The sequence below is a fragment of the Leopardus geoffroyi genome, chromosome C3 (assembly GCF_018350155.1).
Source record: "Leopardus geoffroyi isolate Oge1 chromosome C3, O.geoffroyi_Oge1_pat1.0, whole genome shotgun sequence".
Taxonomy (NCBI): domain Eukaryota; kingdom Metazoa; phylum Chordata; class Mammalia; order Carnivora; family Felidae; genus Leopardus; species Leopardus geoffroyi.
Genome location: NC_059338.1, coordinates 68045342 through 68064217, shown reverse-complemented (window position 1 = coordinate 68064217; position 18876 = coordinate 68045342). Strand labels below are relative to the sequence as shown.

Genomic DNA, 18876 nt, shown 5'->3' with positions numbered 1-18876 from the left:
CACCTTTACCCCCACAGCAACCCCGAGACACCTAGGAAGTCACCCCCCAACAAGGATCCGAAAGCCCCCAAAAGGCTATTAAACGATGGGTTTCTCTGTCTCGTGCGCAAAGAAGCCTGGGTGCCAGTCGCCCAGGCCGGTCTGATGGCCGCACGTGGCCAGGAGCCTGGCGTCTTGGCTCTTTCGGCTCGGCTCCCGTGGTGGGGACTGCTCCACTCGCGCCGCACCCTCACTTAGGCAGAAATTCGGAAAAGCGGCAGCGTGGTGCACGTGACTGCACGTCCCCGGGCCGCCTCCGCCTCCGGCTGCAGAGGGACCTGGCCCAGTGGGCGCATCTCAGGCTCCTCTTCCGTGGCGGCGGAGGGAGGCAGGCCAGAGAGGGGCGGCTTGAGCGTCAGGTCTGCCAGTTCACGGTGTCTGCGCACTCGACGCCTTGGCTGTCTGCACCCTTCTTCCCGTGTATCGAGGTTTAGGGGCCACAATAAATGTTCCCACTCTGGGAATAAATATACCCGGCTGGGTACTGAGCCAACTGAGAAGTAAGACAAGGAAAGGGAAAGGGAGATGAAAATAGTTCCTTTGTTAACTGATAAGGTGGACCTTGGGGAAGATGGCTTCCATTTATTTAAAATTAGCCCTCCCCAAACTGAAGGTCAGAATGAGGGAGAGACTCAGCCCTCTTGGCACCGGCTGCCCTGGAAACTTTGGCCAGCCCCTAGCCTTGTCCAGTAGTGAGCAGAGGGGAGCACACGGCCTTTGTGGGGCAGGCTGGCTGGCTGAGAGGAGGTACCTGTGCTGAGCCTGGCGCTCCCTGCCCCCACACTCCGCGTCGCGGGAGTCACTCGGCTTCCCTGGGACGTGGGTGAGAAGCGGTGGGACACCAGGGGGCTAGGCGAGCGGGGCTCCCTCCTTGTGGACACCTGAGAGGTAGGGGTGAGTGTGGGCCCCGCGCCACGTCCGGCCCTCTTTATCAAGTGCAACCTGGCCGCTTAGTGTTCTGGTGATCTGTAAGTAAAGACCAGGCTGCAGCCCCCCTGGCCCGGTGTAAGATGGTGAAGGGACAGGGTAACTGTAATTAAAACTTCCCTCCTATAAAAAAAGAAAATGGAGAAGTAGCTATCTTAAGTGGTCTGCAGCTACTACCAAATCTTGGTGGACAGAAGGGACAAGAATTTGCTTCTCGGTAGACTAATTTCTGTGCTTAGTCAGTCTGGCAGCCTTCCTCTCAGATCTCGGGGGAAATCTCTGTCTCTTGTCCCCTGCGGCCCCGCTTGTGCCCGTCGGATGACTCTCCGGGTGTATCATTCTGCGTGACCCGCCCCATCCGAGCCAGGCATTGGTGAGGTTGTGCTTGCTGGGCACTGAACAACTACGGCAAGGGCATGAGTTTGGACACCTGGGTGGGCCTTAGGAAGCATCACTGATGACTATTAGGCTTGGACTTTCTTTTTTTTTTTTTTAAATGTTTGCTTATTTTTGAGACAGAGAGAGACAGAGTGCAAGTGGGGGAGGGGCAGAGAGAGAGGGAGACACAGAATCTGAAACAGGCTCCAGGTTCTGAGCCGTCAGCACAGAGCCCGACGCTTGGCTCGAACTCATGAACCATGAGATCATGACCTGAGCCGAACTCGGATGCTCAACCGACTGAGCCACCCAGGCGCCCCAGGACTTTCTTCCTTAAATACTTTTTCCCTATCTGCTTCTGGTTAATTGCATACAAGTCCAGGTGTGATTTTTAAGCCTGAGACCTTTTTATATTTAGCTGCTGTCTGTGCTGCACACTTCCCCATCCCCCCTAAAGGTACGGTTCTGTGTGTGGTGCTGTTTGGAACATGGACTTGGGGGGAAGTTACACCCTTACTAGTCCGCCGGCGAGCTTTCTGCCAGTCCTGTCGTCCCACCTTCGGTGAGGGTGCTCGGTTAAGGCAGGGCTCTAGTCACCTCTCCTGCTAAGGCCACCACTGAAGCCGCCTCTTTCATTGAGAGCTCAGAAGCGGTTAGCTGTCTCAACTTCTATGGCCTTTGACTTCAAGAATCCTCAAGTCGACTCTGTGCAGAAGTCAGAAGAAGATTTTCTTACCAGAGCTGCGGTTCCCTCAGTCTCTGCCCAGCTTCGTGTGGCGTGAGGTCATCTCCCGGGGTTTCACTGAAAGTAACAGAAGAGACAGCACGCGATACCAAGTTTTCCTACTATTCGCCCGAAGCTGTGGCTTTGGTTAGCACACGGGATCAGCCCCAAGAAAGAGCAGGCACCATCGTGACCACTTTTTTGCCACCCCCGGTAACAAACGCGGCTTCCCAAAAGAAGGCAGTCACCAGATTCACGTGTTCCCAGCATCACCATCCTCAGGGAAGTCAAATCCACAGGGAGGTCCCACCGCGCTCCCGTTTCAACGGCTACAATTGAAAAGAACGACAATAGCACATTCTGAGGAGGACATGGAGGGACCAGAGCTTCCAGCCGTTGTTGGTGAGAACGAAGCAGGTGCAGTCACTTCGGAAAACTGGCCCTTTCTTATAAGGGGACGTGTTCACTGACCACTGGACCCGGCAGTCCCACGGCACGTCGTTTACCGAACAGGAATAAAAACAAGTCCACACAAAGACTTTGACTCAAATACTCGCAGAAGCCTCGCCCACAAGTACCACACCACAGCCTGTAGTGAATCCAGATTCCCCGCAAGACGTGAGCAGAGAAAAGGCGGCACATTCGTGCGTGGGCATAGCGTTCACCGGGGAAAAGGAGCTTAACTCCCCCTAGGTGCGATTTGGATGAATCTCAAAAATACGTTGACCGAAAGAAGCCAGACACGAAGGAGTGCCTGCTGGACGACTCCGTGTGTATGTCACGTGACAAGTCCGAGTTTACCCGTGGTCACAGCAACCAGAGGTGGCTGTGTGAGGCCAGGGGCAGGAGAATATTGGGATGGGGCCCAAGGGGTCTCAGGGCAGTGAAAGCTTTCTATGTTTTGATTATGGAGGTAACTACACAGGTGCATAACTGTGTTAAAACTCACTCTAACGTTCAGTTAGCATCTTTTATATGTAAATTTTGCTTCACCTGATTTTTTTAAAAAAATCTTGGCCTTTCCATTTCCTATGTGGAAGACCTTAGTTAATATCCTTATTCTCACCCTACCTCAGTTTCTTTATCTGTAAGTTGGGGATAATATTAGCCACTCACCTGGAGAGGTTGTAGGAGTGAAATCAGGTACCGATCATAAAGCGCTCAAACGCTCCCGGAACACAACCCTAAGACACATGTGAGCCTCCGCAAACCGCATCCCTGCGGCTGGAAGAATCAGGGTTTTTTGTTCCAGAAAACTCTCTGAGTTGTAATTGGTTTAGGAACCTGTTCTGAAAGTTCTCTCTGTTCATCCTCTCTCTGGCTTCTGCATGCTCCCTGGTGTGTTTTTATTTATTATTTATTTCCTGAGGCTTCGGGTAGCTTCCTTTGATGTGGTTAAAGCAGTTCCCCTATCTGGATGAGAGTTACTAATCTGACATGAGTAATTTTTATCAGAAGTGAATTTTATCAAATGCTTATTCTGCATCTATTGACATAATCATGCAGGGTTTTTTCTTTAAGGCTTTAATGTGGTTGTTACATTAATTGACTTTCTTAGGTCGCTCTTGCCTCCAGACTGTCTTAGCGGCCAGCGTGCATGTGCACATACACGAACTTTATATTTTTTTTAATTTTTTTAATGTTTATTTACTTTTGAAGGAGAGGGAGACCGAGCGTGAGTGGGGCAGGGGCAGAGAGAGAGGGAGACAGAGAATCTGAAGCAGGCTCCAGGCTGCAGCCCAACGTGGGGCTTGAACTCACAAACTGTGAGATCATGACCTGAGCTGAAGTTGGACACTCAACTGACTGAGCCACCCAGGCTCCCCTACAGGCATTGTTTTTAAGACTTTTGCATCTATTCGCATAAGTGAAATTTGTCTGTGACTTTCTTTTACCATCCTTATCGGTCTTTGATATCAGTGTCCTACTAGTGACATAAAGGAAGTTTAGGTATATTTCACCTTTTCCTGCCCTCTCTTGCGCAAAATTGGAATTATCTGTTTTCTTTGTGATACAAATCTGCATTTTAAAATGTTTCTTTTCTCTGGCATTTAAATGGGATTTGTGGGTAAAGTCAAGATAGCTGTGTTTACTCGGTCTTTTGTTTTGAACATTTTCAATCAAATGTGGAAGTTTTATCCTCAAAACTATAGATGAAGACTCCAAGTTTATTAAGGTAAAGCTACTTGCTCAGGGTCACACAGTTAGGAAGTGCTGGAGCTGGGATTCAGACACAAGCCTCTCTGTAAAGCCTGTTCATGTGAACTGCTGGTGGGTTAACAGTGGTGACCTCTGAGTGATGGTGTAATAGGGATTTTCTCTTTTAAAAGCTTTTTCGTATTGCGTGTTTTGTACGAATATCTATTTGACGATCAAAGAGAATATAGTGCTTGAAAAATTAGACACATACAGTCAATTAATTCAAGCCTGTGAAATTGGAAATGGATTCCAAAATCACGCATGAGTATTCATTAAGAGCCTGGAAATAGGAGACAAAAATAAAAATTGTAATGTGAGCATAGAAATGCAATTATTTTGAAAATTTCATGGAATGATATAAATACACTTAGGAGAAGTATTGATGTTATGCATATAATTATAATGAATACTTATAATGGATAAAAATAGGATTTGGAATCATGTTTGGGTGAATCATAGCTCTGTAACTCACTACATCTTTGCCTGTAGTGAGGTCAAAATTGAATCCCTCTGAGACTCATTTCCTCCTGCATAAACTGGAGAAGATAACACCGAATGAACCAACACACGCGATCAGAGCAAAGCGGGATCACGTATATACAGAGCTGGAATGTACACGCTCCAAACATGGTAGCAATTCCGCGTTATCCACATAGTGGCCACACCCTTCCCATCGTTGTTGCATTCATTTCTTAGGGACAGAATTATTCACAACATTACTTCCTTTATATCTTAGCGTTTATTTTATGTGCAGGTACCTTCACGTTCCCTCTATTAACAATAGAAAGGATTTGAGCGTGTTCATGCTCCAGTGTTTAAACACTATCTAGAATAATGTCTGGATGATGTCTTCATTTTCTTGTGAAATTATAATTCTGTAAGGTAGTGACAGATGCTAAAAGAGTAATCAGTCTTCTGAAACAGTGAACAGTCATTCTGTAATGACAATTGATGTGTTAATGATCCAGGTGGTGGAGACCTCACTGAGGAGGATGGAGTGCGATCCCACTGAAATTGAAGAATTTGTGGAACATTTTGCTTTTTTGGAGGGGATTTCCTCAAAATTGTCTGTGTTAGAGAAAGAACACTCCGTCGTTGCTCAGCTGCATTCTGTTGTAAGGTATTACCAGGTCCAGATTTCAGGAGAGCAAATTGCCATCTATAAAATTCTTCTTGTCAAGTTTGGGCAACTAAAAACCTCCATGAAGTTAAGGGAGATGAATAAAGACGCCGCTATTGCTAAATTCAGAGACAATCTGGAAGCTCACATCACGGGTCTGCGAGTTGACGTCAGCAACTTGAAGGCCAAGGTCAGTGTGTGTTTTTCATCAAAAATCAGCTGGTTCTTAGTTTCCCGTAGGCCTAATAAGCATAGTGGCACTTGCTGCCTGCAGAATCTTAGGTAAATAATTTAATCCAAGTATTCCTCACCTAGACTCCGCAGACAGCATGTTGGTGACTTGTGAACCTCAACGGGAGGAAAAATTGCGTGTCTGTTTTCACGAACCTGTAACTGACATTTAGCATTGTCTTCGGTGATGAACGCATGCAGAGCACGAACAACAGCACAGTGGTGACTTTTTCCCTAGGATTCATCGTTCTGCCACAGGAGGCCCCTGGCCCAAAGGGCTAGACCCGTGAAGTCTCTCTGGGCCTTATTCCAGGCCGGCGGTAACGAGCGCTACAACTTGAGTCACTTCAGAGGAGCAAAGCATACGATAAACACCCTCCCCGAGTGTCAGAGATGCTGTGTGCCGAGTGCTTTACGCCTGTACCTGCCTGCAAATAACAGTGAGATTTAAGGAGGTCTAGTAACTTGCTGAAGGTCACACAGCAAGTCAGAGCCAGGCTCCAGAGACCGTGCTTGTGTGCACCCCTCTGCCCTCAGCACCACCCCAAGTTGTGAGTCCCATACTGACTGTGCCTCGGGCACAGTGTCATTCAGTGAGATTATGCCTGTTCAGTTTCTCCACCGACACGGGCGATCTGTACTGTTTCACACAGACACAGGAAGGTGAAACACATTCCTCACGAAGGTGCTTGGTGCACACATCCCACCTGCGGTCTTTCAGATATGACTGAGGGGCTCTTGGGGGCTCAGGTGGGCGACTGACTTTAACTTTGGCTCAGGTCCTGATCTCCGGGCTCGTGAGTTGGAGCCCCGCATCGGGCTCTGGGCTGACAGTGTGCAGCCTGCTTGCGATTCTCTCTCTCCTTCTCTGTCCCTTCCCCTGTGCACTTATTTTAAATAAACAGTACTCAAAAGTTACAGGCCCTTCCACAAGTGTCCGGTTTACACAATTCACATTTGTTAAAGTGTGCAAGGTGGGACACCCGACCGAGACCGGGGCCTGTGTTGCAGGTCACCTGCACCAGTGAGCAGAGCTGAGCTGAGCAGGTACCGACCTGTCTCCACCAGACACACGGGGTGGGGCCTCCTTACCGCCTTCTGACTTGAACTGTAACGTTCCACATGATTTACGTACCTGAGGGCTGAGGTCCGTCTGTGAAGATCTCAGTTGGAAAAGGCAGAAGACGGGGCTGCGGAAACCGACCGCCTGTGGGCCAGGAAGACCGTTTCTCCAGCTGCCTCTCCCGGGGGTTCCTCATTGACAAACACAGATGAATGTTCACAAATGGAAAAGTATGGGAGACGCCTAAGGAAATCTTTACTTTATACGCATGACACGGGCATCCCTCTTACAGAGTACATATTAAGCTCTACCCATTATCACCAATACCGTTTAGTAGTTTTATACAGCGTATTGTGTTATGATTGTTCTCAACGTTTACTGGGTGACCACACTGCATATAACACAACGTCACACACAATTCCATTCTACATTTTCTGTACAAGGTTCCATGAGGTGTTCAGAAATAAGTGGATGAAACTGTCCATCTTGAGAAGCTGATAATTTAATAAGTAATAAATCAGGGAAGACCTTTACTTCTATCTTTGTTTGGAGGTCAGTGTTGCAAATGCCCACAATTTCATGTGCGGTAGTCAAAGCCAAATACAAGGCAGCGTGTGACAAGTGCCCTGAAAATAGTACAAAGTTACAGAGTTATGGAGTGCCTGGCCATCTCAGTTGGGTCGTGAGTTCAGGCCCTGCATTGGGTGTAGAGATTACTTAAAAAAAATAAAATCTTTTTAAATTTTGTGTAATGTGTATTTTTGAGAGAGAGCAGAGAGGGACAGAGAGAGAGGGGGACACAGAATGCGAAGCAGGCTCTAAGCTCTGAGCTGTCAGCACAGAGCCCAATGAGGGGCTCAAACTCACGAACTGTGAGATCATGACCTGAGCTGAAGTTGGATCCGCAACTGACTAAGCCACCCAGGTGCCCCTAAAAAAATAAAATCTTAAAACAAAAAATTGTACAAAGTTAAACAGAATCAGAAAAAGGAAATGACTTCAGGAGTCAGCCATACCCTGAAACTGCCACTTACCATTTGACGATAGGACAATTATTGATAACTAGAACTTCCCTGAAAAATTGCGAAAAATATTAACTCCTCTCAGGATTGTTGTCCGGATTTAGTAAGTAAGGTAATGTGTTACTTAAAGTTCCACAGTGCCCAAGAGAGGGAAGGAACACGACAAATTATTGCTACGATGGTAATAATAATTAAAAGTCCTCCTGATAGACACAAACAATTATAAATTAAGGACAGTCCTTGCAGATGCTGACTGTTTATTAAAGCTTAGGTCACATGCTAACCTGCTGTGAGTAAAACATGTTGGGGTCCTGAACGTTATGATCTCTTAGAATGTCTTCCTGCCGTGTTTCAGATCAGAACTCCTGTTCTGCTCTGTGCCGAGACTGGTGTGGCCAGCGCCATGGAGATGATGCAGACACTCACGGAGGAGGCCGCGGGTCTGGCTCACAAAGCTAGAACCTACTCCAGCTTCCAGCACTGCTTTGACGACGCCGAGTCCCACATGCACTCCCTGAACATGGAGGACGTCGCACAGATCGTCCGTGCGGAGATTGCCGACATCGAGTATGACCTGACCTTGAGGAAGACACTGTGGGCTGCACAGGAGGAATGGAGAACGCTCCTTAGGGAGTGGAGGAACAGACCTCTCCACAGTGTCGACACAGAATCCATGCAGAGAAACATTTCAAGATGGATGCATGTGATCTCTGTGCTAGAGAAAGGTAACGGCATCTGTTTCAAGCTTTCCCACCTAGAATTATGTACACCGCATGGCCTCTGGGTCAGGAAGATCACTGTTGTTGACCTTAACCGCTTTGCCTATTCCCAAGGCCTGGCCATTAGTGGCTGGAGAGGCAGCACAGGAGCATAGGGGCCGGAATCGTTTCCTGAAGAAGAGAAAGATTAAAATTTGGTGGGAAAAATTTTTTTTTGAGTAATAACAATTTTGTGTATTCTTTAGAAGCCATTTCCCTAGGCCAGACCGCAGACGCTTCACCATGATCGCGGCTTTGATGACAGAAGCCCATCCATACGCGGAGGGTTCACCCAGATGCTCACTGTTTTCGCCCACAGCTTCCCTTGGCCAGCGGGAGAAATAGCTAAAAAGTCCCTTTGAGAGGTTTCCCTTCTGCGAATCCTCAAATTTGAAATCTTGCCGACACTGATGTTCCTGTTCCAGCGATTCTGTGAGACCTGTCCTCTCCGCAAGGCGAGTGTCTCACCCGCCTGGCAAGGGAGCGCCTTCGCTCTTGATGCTCCTCCCTTACCCTCAGGACGCTGCAGACTGCAACCTCCTCGCCAGAAAAATACTTGACCTTGCTCGGGTTTGAATTCTACGAGAAATAATAACGATATCACGAAACATTTAGAAAAGAGGAAAGCCGGGGACAGATCATCCGTAGTATCACTGCTGGGACGTGACGCTCATTCTGCGAATCCTCTCCCGGCGCCTTGTCCCGTCTCTGCCCCAGCGAACGGTGTAGCAAATAGACACTGCTTCTCTTATCCACATTTTCCCAGAAAAATCTTGCTCTTTTCCAAAATGTAGCCTTAGAGAAGCCAAAGCTATTCTCTTTTCCTTTAGGTCTCTAGAAACATTTTATCATTCAGCATGGCTTTATGAAAGAAGCCCCATCTGGACAGATTGGATATTCAAGCATATAGGTGTAGTTTTTGGGTTTTCTGAGTCCCCGTCTTTGGCTAGGCCTCTGTCTCCTGTCTTTTTCTTTTAGGAGGTTTGAACCTTCAGCGGCAGAGGTTTTGAGTCCCGTCTGGCAAGGTTTGCCAGGGCCAGAGGACAGACTGGCCCTGGTCTGTGGCAGAACTTTGACCTACATGCCTATGTTGCAGTGTTAAATATGTTCTTTATGAAACGCTAGTGAGGGACCCCCGCCCTTTGACGGTCCTCCTTACTGAGCAGAATGTAAAAGCCCCAAACCTGTAACAGTCTTTTGAATGTGTGTATGTGTACTAGTCTGTGTATCTAGTCAGTAAAAATCTGGGAAACTTTGTGGTAGCTGGCTAGCCCTGGCGTCAGATTTGCCAAGAAAACTTGGCTTTGCTGGTCTCGGGTTTTAATCATCAGTTCTGATAACTGTTCCTCTTTGTTTTTTGCTTTAATTTTTTTTTTAATGTTTATTCATTCTTGAGAGAGACAGCAGGACTGGGGGAGGGGCAGAGAGAGAGGGAGACACGGAATCCGAAGCGGGCTCCAGGCTCCGAGCTGTCGGCACAGAGCCTGACGTGGGGCTCGAACTCATGAACCGTGAGATCATGACCTGAGCCGAAGTTGATGCTTAACCGACTGAGCCACCCAGGCCGCCCCTGTTGCTCTTCGTTTTAATCCACAGTTGATTCCTCTGGGAGGGTGATGTTAGTAAAACCCACTATTTTAGTACAGCCTAATAACTGCAAAACTAGAATTATGTTACATAGCAAACTTGTTTTCTGGTTTAAAAAGAATGATTGGTTGTTATTTGCAGGTTTACCTAAAAACGACCTGGTGACCCATCTTAAGCAATCAGTGACAGAATTTAAACAAGGGCTGCCTACTATCATAGCTCTGGGAAACCCCTGTCTGAAGCCAAGGCACTGGGATGCTCTCCAGATGATTGGAAAGTCAGTTTCTCTTGATAAGAACTGCACGGTAGAGAATCTTCTAGCTCTCAAGGTAAACAAAAATTATTTGAAAACAAAAATAGGTTGAAATACCAGAGGGGCCAATTTTTTAAGCAAGTGAGTAAATCTGCAAGGAATAGGAATTAGAAAAGGGGGACGTTGGTCGACCGTCCGTGTGAACGGGAGTAAGGCTGGCAGGGGACAGGCAGTCAGAAACTACGTGTAGCTGCAGGTACGGGGTATGCCGTTCCGTGGCACCGTGATCCCGGTGATTCGAGAGCAGCGGCAGCGCTTTGCCTGTGTGACAAATGAGATTAGTGTTTCATTTTTCAGCGGGGCTACTTCTCACAGAGAGCACACCTTCTAGGAACAGAAACATCAAGCTGCTGTATTCTGTTGCACGTAAAATGAAGAGCATGTTGGGATGGCTCTGCCGGTAACTTGATATGATACTTAAAATACACAATTAGGAGCTATTTGCTTTGCCATCTAGGTTTTGTTATAAAAATAGAATCCGTGATTTATATGGTTACAATTTTTTCTATTTTCATAACTAGTTTACAGTAAGCTTCATTTTTATTTCAGGCTCCGTGATTAACAGCGTCTGTTGTCATTTAAAATAGTATTTTATAATTTTCTACTAAATGATCTGTTGAAATGAGGAAATGGGGGGGGGATAGTTTAAGGAATTTAAAAAGAAGAATTTTAAAAGACACCTTTAGGTGATCTTTAAAATTAGATTACTGCATCTGTCTTGCCCTGACCTTGGTTTTCCCCCTGAGCTCACATATCCACTTCCCTATTTAGTAGGTGCACTTACGGGTCTCAGAGACCTCCCAGGTAGCGTTCTCCATCTCCCAGACCCCACTCTTCCTTCCCTTCCCCGTCTCAGCACATGGCGCCTCCATTGTTTTCCAGTGGCTTAGGCTGAAAGTGATGAACTAACCTTTCAGTCTTCTTTTGCTCTCTCCATCCTCATCCCGTCTAAATCTCTTGCCCTGTCCTGGGTCATCACCAGGCCTCCTAACTGATCTGTGTGCCAGCGGTGAATTCAGCAAAATGTCTAGATAATTTAAGAACATGTATGTCAACGCCATCGGCTAGGTGTATCCAAAACAGCATTCCAGAAACATAGCACAACTGCAATGACATTTTCCTTTACAAAGTCTTGGGCTGTGGGAGTCATCGTCCCTGGGCAAGTCACGTGAAGGGTGACATTTGGCAGTCTAGCGGCAAGCACTAAAAGTGAGGGCAGACGGGCCTCGAGGGGATCAGCTGGTGGGCTGGCGGCTCCAGAACCTGAAAGGGTTCCAGCGCGCGATCCCTGTATTTCTAATGTGAATAGATAGTTTAAAAAGGGATTCTCATGCAGTTTTCGAAGGATCCAAATTAAGACAGTTAATGCAACATCTGAACAAAAGTGAACAAGGTCTTCAGCCTCTGCAACGCTGTCGGCGGGAGTCAGAGGAATCCTCTCTTCTCGAGGTTGATCGTTGCAGTGGTCAGAGGGGAGAGCAGGCCATCAGCTGCTCATCTTAACTGAACTCCAAGAGTTCCTGGAAGATTTGGATCATCCTGTTTCTGTTCACCAACTTACGTAGTAGAGCATGGGTACCTAGATGGACAGGATTGGGCCCAGGGACCCAGCCTTCATTTCCTACAGGATGCGTATCACGTGGTTGACCCAGAGACGGACGGCGGTCATGCTGCAAGACTGCTCAGGACAGCCCGTGACAGGAGCCCACTTGTGGTCCTACCAGGTGGATAAATGATGACGTCATATGACAGCAGTTTCTGTCCGACATGTTATGTAGTCTCTGAAAAACCTGTGACGTGTCACAACGTAAATTCAGAGGAAGAGCTCGATGGTTTCCATAAAACGAACACAGTCACTTCGTGGTTGATCTTTTTCACTTTAGAAACCGTGTGCTTTATCACAGAGGCAGATAATCAACGATAGGCCTAAGACTCATCTGAAGCCTCCTAGATATTACCAAGTTACTTGGGAGATCCGACCATTGGTCAGTCAGGTCCCAGACTCAGACCATAAGGCGTTGAAAGGGCTATACGTACACTTCGTTGAGATTTTGCCCTACACGTTCTCAGTGTCTGGAGTTGATTATTAGCAATTTCAGAATGTCAGTGTGACGCACACGGTTCTTTCTTCAGCACAGAAGCTTGATGGTCCTATGGTTGCCTATCTGCCTTTGGCTGAATAATCTGCATCCAGAGGCACGCGTCCTTCTCAAACTGTCTGTTTAGGCCATAAGCATTCAGCTGATTTCATCACCGTGATGCCCGTCTCTGGTAGGTGATGAACACTGGTCGTGTTTTACCGAAACACAGGCTCGGGCATCACTCTTCAACCCCGTGGAGATGACCTGTGGGACCAGCGGGAGATCCTTTGAGGGATAAGAGCAGTTAGCCCGTGAGTTAATTCTCCGATGTGGAAGTGCAAAGCTCTCCCAGTATCTCTGTGGCAGTGATTGTGAGATCTTGTATCAGGATCTTGTCTGTGGGGACTGGAAAGAAGGCCTACGCGTATGCTCCATCCACCAATGTATGTTCGAGCCACTTATCCTCATGGAGATAAGGAAGGGAAGGGAAGCCAGGGAAAGCTGGGTCTTTCGGATTACGTTCTCTCAGATCGTCATATCACGAGAGTTACTGTCAGAAGTAAGAGTGTGTCGCGGAGGGGTGAGGCCGTCGGCGTTAGTGCAGAGAAGGGAGAGCTGAAGGGGGTAGGGCCATCTGCACGGGTAACCGAAGGTGGTGTCCACTGACCTTCTCGCGGGCTGCAATTAGAGGAAGTACACGATGACTAGAAACTTCACTGAGAGCTCAGAGTGGGAAATGGGAAATGGTTAGGAAGGGCCTTGTCCTGAGGGTCAGGCCGGGAGGGGCACGCTCACGGAAGTCCCGCATCGTAAGCGCATCGGGAACCCTTCATCCGCTGAATGTTAAAGAGTAATGTTTCATTTCAGATGTTTCAGCACCAAAACGAAATAAATGAAATCTCAATCTCCGCCACTAAGGAGGCTATTCTTGAGAAAACGCTGTTTAAGATTATTGATCTGTGGAACACGACCCCGTTACACTTGGTTGTGCATCACTCCGAGACGTACTCCGTCCTGATCATTTCGTCCGTAGACGACATACTCACTCAGCTGGAAGAGTCTCAGATCACACTGGCAACAGTTAAAGGGTCTTCCTCTCTCGGGCCCTTTAAGGTAAATATTACGGCAAAGGGAAAATACTGTCATTGTTTATAGTTTTATTTGTCACTTTAATTTTGTGCATTTCACAACCTTTTGAGTTGTGTAAATCATGTATATACCCATACAGAAATGAGATTATTTAGTATTTTGAATACTAGAAATAACATTTTTGGGAAACATTAACTGTTCATGAAGAGTTGTCATAAACTTCAGTTTGGGCAAATAAAATAAGTTTAAATCATACAAAAATAGGACCCCGTAAGCCAGGACTTACCGGCAGTGCCACTGCTACTGGAAACATCCGTGGTTCTGGCGGGGCCCACGCCAATTCCACTGCCTGCAGACTCTGCTTGCTGACGCAGTCGCTTCATTTCTGTTTCCTGTGCGGTTGCTCTTAAGATGAGTCCTGTGTGTCCACACCTGTGTGTTTCCCTGCAGTTTGCTAGAACGCATCATGATTAGGAATTGAAACATCGGGTCAGCTCAGGTTCAGTGGTCCTGATAGTCCCTCTCTGCACAGCCCCACATCCGCTAACGTGGCCAAGAATCACTTAAAGAATTAAGGAAACTCAACAAGGCATGTGATAATATGGACGTCCTTAATAGTAAAGGTTACCATAATTGATTATAGGTAGTGTGACAGAGAGAAATGTGTACCCATCAAATGGAGTTCATATTATTTGCAAACACACTAGCATTTAGGGAAGATGTCAGTTAATTGAACCTTAGAGGGGAAAAAAAAACTCAATAAATTGCAAAAAAGGGATAAACCATATAAACCATATTCTCCAACCACAGACATTAAAATAAAAAATGAACAACAGAGAAACAACAAAAAATAGACAACAACAGCAGCAAAACTATCACAAAAAACGAATTTAAAAGCATCCATAAGAATATATAGGAAATGTACTAAAATATTTTAAAATTAGAAAAAGCAGAAAGAATTTTAAATCAAACCTTGTCACAATTGGCTTAGAGCCCCGTGAAAAGGAGTATTTAGAGCACCCGGTGCTTTCATTAAAAAGTAAAATGAAGGAGTGCCTGGGTGGCTCAGTTGGTTAGGCATCCAGCTTCAGCTCAGGTCATGATCTCATGGTTTGTGAGGTCGAGCCCCGTGTTGGGCTCTTTGCTGACAGCTCAGAGCCTGGACCCTGCTTTGGATTCTATTCTGTGTCTCCCTCTCTCTCTGCCCTTCCCCTACTCACACTCTGTCTCTCTCTCTCTCTCAAAAATAAATGAACATAATAATTAAAAATAAATAAATAAAAAGTAAAATGAACGTAGTGAATGATACATGGGGCGTACTCAAGCTGAACAACAGCACGCCTGTGTGCGCACACACCCGAGCGCACACACACGTGCACACACACCTGCACATGCACATACATGTACACCAGCGTGCACGCACATGCGTGCACACTGACTTCCGCTTCCAGGTCAGGGACCAGATTCACCTTCCGCCTGAAGTACCCACAGCAGAACAGAAGAAAAGAGACAGACTGTGCTTCCAGGGCGCGACATCAGGCATCGAACGACAGGACCCCATGGAGAGGGGAAACAAACGAGAAGAGCCGAGGTGGCCCCCACCTGAGTTTGCAGGCCTTGCGTGGGGGTGAGCAGGGTGACCCGGCCAGAGCCAGGAAAGAGGAGGTGCTGCTGAAAGTTGGCCGGAGCCTGCAGGCTGCAGGACCAGGGGGCCACAGCTCCAAGGGCCCGTGGAAGTACTGATGCTGGCACGTGAACTCCAGGAAACTCCTGGGCACCCGGGAAATGACCAGGTGTCAGGGCGAGGGGACCACTCACACTGGGCTGGGAGCAGTGCCCGTGTCCGCCAGCCGCATTCCGTGAGCGGTCGATGGAGTGCTTGAAGGGCACAGCAGTTAGCCTTATGTTAAACGCTGCTCTAACACACCTTAACAGCAAAACCCGTGACGATGAAACCGGTTCTAAGCAATTTAACAGCACTCGGAACAAAGCTCAGGAATATTCATAGGAAAATATAGGAAAAGTATCCAGTACCCACATGATAAAATCACCGTGTCTCGAATCCAACCAAAAATTATCAGACATTTTAAAAAGTAAGAAAATAGAATTCATAATGAAAAAAATTTACTGATGGAAATGGATCCTGAACTGATGCAGCAGTCTGAATTGGAGATGAGGACGGTGAAACACGTAGATTGTGGAAGACCATATACACCAGATACAAACGTGGAGACCAAAGTCACACTTGTGCGGATAAAAACTGTAATACCTTAGGTGAGATACACACCCTGGGGGGGGGGGTGGTGGGAGGGAGGGAATTGACTGCAGGTCAGAAGGTGAAATGCACACGGCGGGGGATCGACCGCAGATCAGACTTTACAGGAAAGAAGATGAGTGACTTTAAAGTTTTAAAAAGAAGAACAAAGACGATCAACACTACCTGATACTAAGACTTCTTGTAAAGCTAATCAAAACAGTTCTTTGTATTGGCATAAAGATAGACAAATGGAACAGAATAGGGATTACAGGAGCACCGGGGTGGTGGTGGTGGGGCTCAGTCGGTTAAGAATCCAACACTTGATTTCAGCCCAGGTCATGATCTCACGGTTTGTGGGTTCAAGACCCACTCAGGCTCAGCACTGACAGTGCGGAGCCCGCTTGGGATTCTCTTTCTCCCTCTCTTTCTCTGCCTGTCTCAGTCTCTCTCCCTCTCTCTCTGTCCATCCTCTGCTTGCACTCTGTGTCACTATCAAATAAACCTAAAAAAAAGAATAGAGATTACAAAAAAATTATGCGTGCATACACACACACAGGCACCTGATTTTCAACAAAAGTGTAAAGACATTTCCAGAAAGAAGTCTTTTTAGAAATGGTGCTGACAAAGCCAATAGTTATATGCAAAACAAATTTTTAACATCCCCTCAAGCCATATCTTTCTTGTAGCACATGTAAACTTTAACTCAGAAGCAGATCATAAACCTAAAAGATCAGAAAAAATTTTTGAAACCTTGAGAAGAAAACAGAAAATTTTTGTGACCTCAGGCTAGGCACTTTTCTTCAGCCTGACACCCAAAGACTGATCAATAGAAGGAAAAATCTATCAACTGGATTTCATCAAAATTAAAAATTTGTGCTCCTCAAAAGACACTGTTAGGGCAAAAATATATATAAGCCAGGACTGGAATGAAATATTTGCAAAGCCTATGTTTGGTAAAGGACTTCTTTCAAGAATATATAAAGAACTCTCAAAAAAAAAAAAAAAAACAGAAATGGGCAAAAGATTTAAGTGGACACTTCACCAAAGAAAATATTTGGAGGGAAAATAAACATGTGAAAAGATGTTAACTTCACTACTCATTGGGGAAAAGTTGGATTCCCAGTGAGGCACCACTGCATGTCTTATGGAATGACTAAAACAAAAAAGACTGACCACCCCAAGTGTTGGCGGGAACTCTCGTACGCTGCCGTGTAACAGGTAAAATGTTATAATCACTTGAAAGGTTTCTTTAAAAGTTAAAAAACAGACCCACCACGTGATGCAGCCATTCCACTCCTAGGTATTTACCCAAAAGGAAGGAAGTTTTGTGTCCATACAAAGAGTTACACCTGAATATTCATGGCAGCTTTATTTGTATTAGTGAAAAACAGACGCAACCCGGGTGGATGCTTGGTGGATGATACACACATTGTCGTATATCTATACTATGGAATACTACTCAGCAGTGAAAAAGAAATGCAGTACCGATCTATGCAACAACATGAGCAAATCTCGAAATAATTATGCTGAGTGAAAGAAGTCAGACCAGAAAGAATACCTATCATACGGTTTCATTTATATAAAATTCTAGAAAACATAAACTAGGGTGTAGTTTCAGAAAGTCAATCTGAGCTTGTTTAGGGATGGGAATAGGCAGGTGTAGGGGAAGGAGTCACAGCAGGGCACAGGAAACCTTTCCAAGATCAGGGTATGTTCCTTATCGTGAGGTGACTGCTTCACAGTTAGAAACACATGTCACCGCTGCAACTTCTTACTCAACATGTCTCCGGAGGCAAGGGAGAGAAAAGCAAAAGTGAACTACTGGGACCCCGTCAAAATAAGATCTTCTGCACGGCGAAAGAAACAACCAGCAAAACTAAAAGGCAACTGACAGAATGGGAGAAGATATTTGCAAATGACATATCAGATAAAGGGCTAGTACCCAAAATCTATAAAGTACTTACCACACTCAACCCCCAAAAACCAAATAATCCAGTGAAGAAATGGGCAAAAGACATGAATAGACACTTCTCCAAAGAAGACATCCAGATGGCCAACCGACACATGAAAAAACGCACAATAGCACTCATCATCAGAGAAGTACAAATCAAAACCACAATGAGGTACCACCTCACACCTGTCAGAATGGCTAACATGAACAACTCAGGCAACAACAGATGTTGGTGAGGATGTGGAGAAAGAGGATCTCTTCTGCATTGGTGGGAATGCAAGCTGGTGCAGCCACTCTGGAAAACAGTATGGAGGTTCCTCAAAAAACTAAAAAGAGAACTACCCTACGACCCAGCAATTGCACTACTAGGCATTTATCCACGGGATACAGGTGTGCTGTTTCGGAGGGACACGTTTTGAAGGCACCCCCATTTTATAGCAGCACTATCAACAATAGCCAAAGTATGGAAAGAGCCCAAATGGCCATCGATGGATGAATGGATAAAGATGTGGTATGTATATGTATGTGTATACAAAACAGAAGAGACTCATAAATATGGAGAACAAACTGAGGGTTATGGGAGGGGTTGGGGGAGGGGTGATGGGCTAAATGGGGGAGTGGCACTAAGGAATCTACTCCTGAAATCGTTGCACGATATGCTAACTTGGATATAAATTTAAAAAAATAAAAAAGAAAATTAAAAAAAAAGAATGATTTAGATATATGCACAGGTACGTATATTAACATATTTAAATGTAACTATAATATCAAAAATACAATTGTAGAATAATGCATATAGTACAATTCAATATTTGTTTTAAAAAAATCTAAAGTTATCTGTCTTTTGTCTATATTTGTTTGAGTGTAGAGGAAAGCACCAAATGATTCATAGCAAACTACTAATAATGGTTACCTCAGCAATGTGTGAAAGAGAAGATTATAAGCTTTTTCTTAATATACCTTAGTACTATTTCCATCATATGAAGATGATGTGCTACTTTTACAATTTTTAAAAATATAATAAACTAAAGAAAAATGGGAGGAAATATCAGGAGCTGTCTCTGGGTGTTAGGATTTTGAAATTTTTTAAATTATGTTTTCTTTCTTTTTGTGTCTCAGTTTTGCAATGACCATAAA

The 18876-nt window shown here is 45.7% G+C and overlaps 1 protein-coding gene across 3 annotated transcripts in view; it reads left to right on the top strand.

Moving 5' to 3' along the window:
- DNAH14 (dynein axonemal heavy chain 14) overlaps positions 1-18876 on the top strand; it is a 257879-nt gene that overhangs the window by 20448 nt on the left and 218555 nt on the right. For all 3 annotated transcript variants that reach the window (XR_006706041.1, XM_045453286.1, XM_045453287.1), the window contains exons 8-11: positions 5236-5577; positions 8059-8428; positions 10190-10377; positions 13310-13555. Coding sequence is in view for 2 of the 3 variants with exons in the window: in XM_045453286.1 (XP_045309242.1) it covers positions 5236-5577; positions 8059-8428; positions 10190-10377; positions 13310-13555 (1146 nt within the window). In the remaining variant the exon portion in view is untranslated. The remainder of the gene's footprint in view (positions 1-5235; positions 5578-8058; positions 8429-10189; positions 10378-13309; positions 13556-18876) is intronic.